The following is an 8,193-nucleotide window of genomic DNA, read 5'->3' as shown; positions in this document are numbered from 1 at the left end:
ATGAACTCGGTATTATATAAATAAAACCTCCCGCTTTCCACCCAAAAAAAAAAAAACTCACCTTCTAGTATGTACTATGTAGTATGTTTTAAAGGCTTATTTCACATGTATCCACATATATTTAGCTTTTGTTGCCATTGTATTACTATTACCTAACATGTCATCTTAGCATTTTAAAGGATAGTCATAACATGAATATAATTTTTGTTTTACAAATGTATATAACATTATATACATTTATTTAAACTATAATATAAATTTTACATTACTAATACAAGATAAACTTATATAACTCCATTATAACATTAACATTATTGACTAAATATTGTTTATAAAAAAGTATGCTATGTTGTTCCCATTGTGATGATAAAAAGAAGTGTATAACCATAGCATTTAGGTTTTTTGAAAACTTAAATAATTTGATGAAAAAAAAAATTGAAGAGCAGGGTCGTACCAGTACCCGGTACCCCACATTAAAAGTGCTGGCTGAACAAGGTTTAGTCACGTCAGCTAGATTGTGCAGAGAAAGAACGCTGATTTTTTGTAACCGGAAGAGAACACAAAAACCAAAAAAAAAATCATAATTGTGTTGCATGTGAAAAGACTGTTCGGCATGCAGTACTTCCTCGCCTTCGAGACAATAATTCCTTTGCATTGGTGTATTTTATACCAAATTCGTGACAACCACAACCCACAACTAGGATTCAGTAAATGTTTGTAATTACACATTATTACTTCATGATGCTCTCTCTCTCTTTTTTTATTTTTTTTTGACAGGGATGCTCTCTCATTTTTGTTTCATACTTTGATCATTCAAATTACTGCATGGTTCTGGCAACAACTTTCTAGCTGATATCTGATGATTTCTTATAGTACATTTTATCTTTGTTGATCTTTTTTTACAAAAAGAATGAGATGTGTGCGGAATTCTGTAAATACCTGATTGCTCTTCGGATATATACCGTCCTCTATCTCTTTAATTCTTCACGAATTCTTTATATAACATTACCAACACAATGCAGTAATGAATCACTATCTCTTTACATCACTTCACCTTTCTTATACCATATTAAGAGCATCGATAGCATGTTACTTAAAATTTCTTTATCTTTTAAGATAAAAATCTTTTTTTTTAGCTAACAATTTTTTCTTTTCGCCCACAAATTTGGTTCTAAATTAAGACTATAACTTCACTCAATATTTTTTTATTAGATGTAAATTTTAACAAGTCCACCATTATATTACATTTTCGTTTTATATCTTCCATATTTGCAAAATTTTAAGAAAATTAAAAATCAATAGTTATGTCATCAATTAAATGTTTAAATTTTAATTTTTTGTAGTCTAAAATTATACATAAAAAATAAATTTATAGATCAAATAGTAAATAATACATAATTGACATGAAATTTAACATGTGTTTTAAAAACATAAAATACATGCAATTCAATGGTTCAAATTTCGAAATATGTAATCATGTTAATTTTTTTAGTGAGAGTTGTAGTCTTAGACTACAACTAAATTTGTATCCAAAATTTGTCTTTAAACTTTGGTCCCCTTAACAATATATTAGGACCTTATAAACCAAAAAAAAAAAAAAAAAAAAAGCCCAAGAAAAATTTTATTAAACTCAAATTTTGAAATAGATGTAACTTGCAACATTGATAATGAGACTATCATGCAACGATTTCAAGAAAATTCTTAAAAGGAAATTATAAGACTTTTTATGTATTTACGTGTGTTTTTTGTCAATATATGAAGTTTTTTTTATTATATTTTTTATAATTTAAGTTTCTTAATAACCACCCTGGAAAAAAAAAATTCATAGAGCCGCCATTGACTTGGATAAGCATATATTTTATAGATTGTGCTTGTATGAGTTGTTGGATTTGAGAAGTTACATGCTCCATTGTTATTCACGTAAATGCATTTTTGGTGCCTACATTTTGACCATATTTCTATTTTGATCTCTACCTTTTTTATTTTACCGCATTTAGTCCCCAAAATGAAAAACTCGTTCTATTTTGGTCCTTACAGTCATCTAACTAACAAAAAATAGCTTATGTGGCAAACGGAATGCACAGTTAGCATATAAAATGCCACGTGACCATTAAAATAATAATATAAATTTTTATTTAGCATTTAAATAATACCACATCAACATTTTAAATATTAAAAAAGCCACATCATAAAAACAATTAAAAAAAAATCTAAACATATGATTTTTATAAAAAAAATTAAGTAAAATATTCTTTTCTTTTCATTATTATTTTTTTTTTGTTTTTTGTGTTTTTTTCTTTTCATGTTCGCTTTTCCCCAGAACATGTCTGTTCATGTTCATGTTCTCTTAGAAAATTAATCCTTATTTTCTTTGTCTTTCTTGTACTTTCTTTACAACCAAACACATGCATCAAAACTCAAAATTGAGATCAAACAATAATCAACCAATATCAACAAATTTGCACACCAGAAACTAAACCCAGAAATTTGAACTCAACAAACACAAACCAAAATCAATAGATTTGCATCCTCTTTGTTCACAAAATCAACACCAATCTCCAAGTTGGAAACCCACCAATCCACTGAAACACAAAATCATATCCAACTTGAAAAACACAAAATCAAATTCGCTACAAACCCACAAACCCAGATTAGCAAAAATCACAACCTAAAAACCCACCATCAGAATCCACCACCACCTATCTCCACTGCAATCTCCACCACCAAGCTAAGAGATAGAGAGATGAAATAGAGAGACCCACCGATTTGAGAGATAGAAAGAAGAAAGAAAGAGACCCACCAGATGATGCCGCTCTTAGAAATGTATTCATAAAATAAAGTAGTCTTGAAAAAAAATCGAAAAACAATCAATCTGTTATAGACAAAAAAAAAAAAAAAAAAAAAAAAAAAAAAAAAAAAAAAAAAAAAAAAAAGAAAAGAAGAAAAAAAAAAAGGAATATAAAAACCAAAAAGAACAATGAAAACACAATATATTAAATGTAAAAATACACTTTTGGTCCCTACATTTCGGGCCCATTCCCGTTTTGGTCCCTAAATTGATTTTGCTACTAATGTAGTCCCTAAAAAAAGAAAATCAATTCTATTTTAGTCCCTACCATCAACTCACTAATGGAAACCTACTACGTGACAAACGAAGTGCTATGCTTGCTGACATGGCGCTGACGTGGCCATTAAAATATTATTAAAAATAATTATTTGACATTTTTAAATGCCATGCCAGCATTTTAATTTTTAAAACAAATCCATGTCAGAAAATTTATATAAAAAAAGAAATTAAATTAAAAAAATCCTTAAATCTAATTTAATTTTTTTTTTAAAAATTGTTACTTTTCATTATTATTTTTCGTAAGAACATTATAACTTGTTCTTCATGTTCTTCCCAGATCAAACCTAGCAACCAAGAACTCAAATCCAGATTACAAGAACACAAACCCAACAATCAAGAACTCAAACCCAAATCACAAGAACACAAATGGAAAAAAAAAAAAAAAAAAAAGAAGAGACCAAACACAAACAAAGATCCAGATCACAACCCAAGCCAAAATCATCAACGAACCCAACCGACCAAACAAAGACCAAACACAAACAAACGAATCAACCCACACCAACAACAAACCCACCACAACCAGCAAATCCAAACCAATCCATAATTACCACCACCTGGGGTTCACAACACCACAGCCACCAACCACCAATCCGTGTTTCACAACACCCACATGCAAGACTCCAATTTTTTCCCATGTTTTTCACTGCATCAAGACCTCATGGCCTCCATGATCAAAACCTCAAAGATCAGCCTCTTGATCTACTCGCCGTTGGTCGATATCATGTGTAAGGTTTTGAGCGAAGATAAGATTTTGAGATTAGAGAGTTTGGGTCAAATCAACAGTGCGTGGTGGAGAAGAATCCAATTGGACACCAAATCCTCCACAAACCCAATCTCCTCCACCGACCCTAGCGAGTCCACCAAAACCACCAAAACGGTGGTGCTCTTCTTCACTGGAAAAGGCAACCTCAACGCCCGAGCTTGCAGATCGGCACGGTTAAGATTAACACAAACTGGCTCAAAGAGTGGGGTTGGTTCGTCTTGGATTGCTGGGGTTTGATTACGGGTTCTCTTGATCTTGATTTTGAGTGGTCGTGTTGTTTGGGTCTTGAGACCGAGAGAGGTGTTCTTGTTGGGAATGAATGGAAGACCTCAGGTTCAGTGTGTGTGAGAGAGTGAGAGCTGCGAACGATGAAATCTTGAGCTTCAATCTTTACAACTTAAAAAAAGTAAATTTTTTTGTTTGTTTTTTATTTTTTTAATTAAAATTAAAATTGAGAAATCTGGCTTTTTTATTTTTAAATTTTTTATTAATTAAAATGCTGATGTGGTATTTAAAAATGCCAAATAATTTTTTAAATAATATTTTAATCACCACGTCAGCGCCATGTCAGTAAGCACAGCACTTCGTCTGCCACGTAGGAAGTTTTCGTTAGTGAGTTGACAATAGGGACCAAAATAGAATCAATTTGCTTTTTTTAGGGACTACATTAGTAGCAAGGGACCAAAATAGGAATCTGCCCAGAATATAGGGACCAAAAATGTATATTCGCCTATATTAAAAGTACAATAAAGAACATACGGGATCATAGGCCATCCGTTGTGTGTGTGTGTGTGTGTGTGTGTGTGGTGGTTGTGGAAATTAGAGAGAGTTCTTGATGAGACTTGATAGAGAGGGAGATATAGGAAAGGCCAAAAGAAAAGTTTAAGAAAGGCTGTGGGTTTTCAATGGTTGTCAAAAAAAAAAAAGTTTAAGAAAAGTTGAGAAATTTACTATAATTTTTTTTTTCTCAATTTATAAAAGTGAAGAAGAAATTTTTTTTTTTTTTTTTAAATCTAAATTAATTTTTTGGGTAACCAAACAAGATAATTGGAGAAGAACATGAACAATCATGTTCTAGTGACATGTTCTTCCAAAAAATATAATGAAAAGAAAAGAATTTTATTTTAATTATTATTTTTTAAATCACAAGTTTATAATTTTGTTTTTATTGTTTTCTGACATGGATTTTTTTTTAAAAAAAAATGCTAATGTGGCATTATTTAATTGCTAAGTAAAAATTTATTTTATTATTTTAATGGCCATGTGGCATTTTATATACTAACTGTGCATTCTGTTTGCCACGTAAGTTATTTTCAGTTAATTATAGAACATGTTTTTCATTTTGGAAATTAAATATAGTAAAGTAAAAAAGTAAAGGCCAAAATAAAAATAAGATCAAAATGTAAGGATCAAAAATACATTTGCACACCTTGTTATTTGGGTGACACTTATATTATTTTATATATATATATATATATATATAATTTTTTTTTTATTTGCTAGCGTGAGATATGGAATAAGTTAGTCCACACCAAAAACCTATTTTTTATTCATAAAATTTTTAAAAAGTACGTATAGGTCAAGGTTTAGGGAGTGTTTGGTTTGTGTTTTTAAACAATCATTTTCAGTTTTTAAATAATATTTCATGCATTTCAATGCACTTTTTCACCTATACATATTTCCATAAATTTTTTGAAACAATAATTTTCAATTTTTAAACACATGTACCAAACGGACCCTTAATCTTTACAATTTTTTTTTTTTTTTTTTTTTTTTTTTTGGTAATAACGATGGATAATTTTTACGAAAGTAGTGTAAAATATATACTGCAAACAAGATCCCGAGGTGGTACGTAAAATCACTAGAGATGAGGGATATAGGGAGGAGCAATATTAATGGTAGTCACATCAGAGACACGTACCGTATTTATTAGCTTGAAAGCTTAAAATTTTCAATAAATTTTACCAAGCAACTCTGCATTTATGGCTAGGTATATTACTCAAGTGCTGGTTAGAGTTCACGTAAAAGAAGCACTTTCAATTCAGTAAATTCTTCCATAAACATCATCCTTTCTTCCATGGAACTAAAAAGCTTGAGTCCTGTGACAAATTGTGAGCAATCTTCTTGGGCACCCTCTTTCATGTGACCTTCTATAATCACACACTCCTTAGTCCCCTACTCTTGCCTGTGATTTGCTTCAATTCCGTATTCCTTCAAGCACCCCTTTAAATATAGAACACCTTCTCAATTTTCCTTTCACACCATCTCCATCTCAATATTTATCTTGCTCTTACAATAGCTAGCTCACTCAAGAGAGAGTGAAAGAGAAAGCCATGAAGATTAAGGGTTTTGCTTGTGTTGCTGTTCTTCTCATTGTTCTCCTTTTAGTCCCAGAAGAAGTTAGTTCCGTGAGACACATTGGCCGGCCACGGTCACGTACGAGACTCTCTCTCTCTCTCTCTTAGGCTTTATTTTTTATGTTCACTAATAAGTTTCTAACTACTTTATATGTTTTCGGGTTGATTAGGAAGTAGGTTTTAAATATAGAGTTTGGGTCTATATAATTATATAAAGCCACAACTTCTTCTTTTTTTTCTTTTTTCTTTTTTTTTGAGTATTTTTACTTTTGAGTTTTTGTCAAATTATGGGAAATAATATCTTAAAGTTTTAGTAGAGTTTCTTCTTAAAAGTTCCAAGTTTCAACTTTACCCATAAAAATGTTTTTAATTTTAAGGGTCACTTAGAACAATTTTTTTTTTTTTTTTTTTAAATTACCTTTGTAGAGATAAAGTAGGCTATGCTAAACATAGCTCTAGACAGACCCTAAATAGTTCCTAAATGTCCAAAAGCCATTTATATTAGATTTGTGGCCAAAGTTTTATGTTTAAGAGCTAGGTATTTAATTTTAATTATTATAATAGCATATTAACTTATTAAATTCTTTTCCTTTGTCTTTGTTAAACAGGCCATAGCCATGGCCATTCCACAAAGCCCAAAACAAAAGATGGGATGGAGGCAAAATCCGGTTTCTATTGGGAAAGAAGGCCAACGATGCGAATGGGAGCCGATACGCTCCAAATTGCAGGGTCAAGGTTGCCTGATTGCTCTCATGCTTGTGGAGCATGCTCACCATGTCGATTAGTCATGGTGAGCTTCGTTTGTTCATCACTTGAAGAGGCTGAGACATGTCCTATGGCTTACAAGTGCATGTGTAATAACAAGTCTTATCCTGTTCCATGAATCCCATATCTAATCTTATATATATATTCCATCCCAATTATGTAAAATTGTAACATAGTGGTGCTCATCTTTTTCTTTTTTCCCTTTGGGCCCCCCCCAAAATTTTCTTTGTAAGCTAGACATGACTTCGTATGTGTAATCAGAGAGTTTCTAGTTAGTGAACAATGTAATCGAATCAACAAAATTCTAGCGTTCAAGTGCTGTAATTTCCGGAAAGTGAAAAATTGGTTAGTATGGTTCAGTTAGTGATTAGATGACAAAATTATGTGGTTCGTTCATAACATGGGTCTAGGCTTAACTTATTAGACTTTACAGGCCAAGCTTCAAACTCTTTTGCTATTGGTTGTAAAGGCTCTGTCGGCTTGGATGTTGCTGACAAGAAAGTGATGGATGGGCTAGGAGGCAAGGCTCAGAACCCAAAGTCTGACATTAGACTTGACTAATGACTATAACAGTTTTACAACTTAACGTGGATTGAGTAAACGTAATTGGGCCAAACTAAAAGCTTTCGTTGACTATAGGCTCACTTTAGGTCCACCCTGTTTATCATAAAACGATTCATTTATGTATTATATGCCGTGGGAACAGTGCACACACAGGAGACAAACTGGCTGGCACGTAACGATTATCATGTGTTGTTTCTGCCGTTCATAAAAATCGTATAAGCGAGGAGAGGACCACCCTCACACACACACAACACATGGCATGAAATGTGGGTTTCAGATTCAGAAGAAAAAATATAGTACAACGACTTTCTTGCCACAAATGCAACATGATAGATAATAAATGGTGAAAAAAAATCCGTGAGTACGTGTAAAAATAATTAACAACTATTCATAGTTTATTGCCTTAAAATTATAACAAAAAAGAAAAAGAAATTTGTGATCCTAAAATGGTTGGATTCAATTTGTGATCCTAAAAAGGTTGGATTCATAATCAAGTGCGAGGCTCCCTACATTTAGTGACAGTGTACTATGCTAAGAGCATTATGCATCAAACGTAATAAAAATATGATATTTTGGTATAAAAAAAAAAAAAGTTACTTTATTTATTTTAACACACT

General features: G+C 31.6%; 1 protein-coding gene across 1 annotated transcript; it reads left to right on the top strand.

The window, feature by feature from the left end:
• Positions 1-5,868: 5,868 nt before the first annotated feature.
• LOC126693984 (uncharacterized) lies at positions 5,869-7,185 on the top strand. The gene is made up of 2 exons (XM_050390024.1): positions 5,869-6,326; positions 6,856-7,185. Exons 1-2 carry the CDS (start codon positions 6,224-6,226, stop codon positions 7,128-7,130), a joined length of 378 nt encoding a protein of 125 aa, XP_050245981.1. The 5' UTR covers positions 5,869-6,223; the 3' UTR covers positions 7,131-7,185.
• Positions 7,186-8,193: the final 1,008 nt, after the last annotated feature.

Source organism: Quercus robur, chromosome 8, assembly GCF_932294415.1.
Source record: "Quercus robur chromosome 8, dhQueRobu3.1, whole genome shotgun sequence".
Taxonomy (NCBI): domain Eukaryota; kingdom Viridiplantae; phylum Streptophyta; class Magnoliopsida; order Fagales; family Fagaceae; genus Quercus; species Quercus robur.
This window is presented reverse-complemented; position numbering and strand designations above follow the sequence as displayed.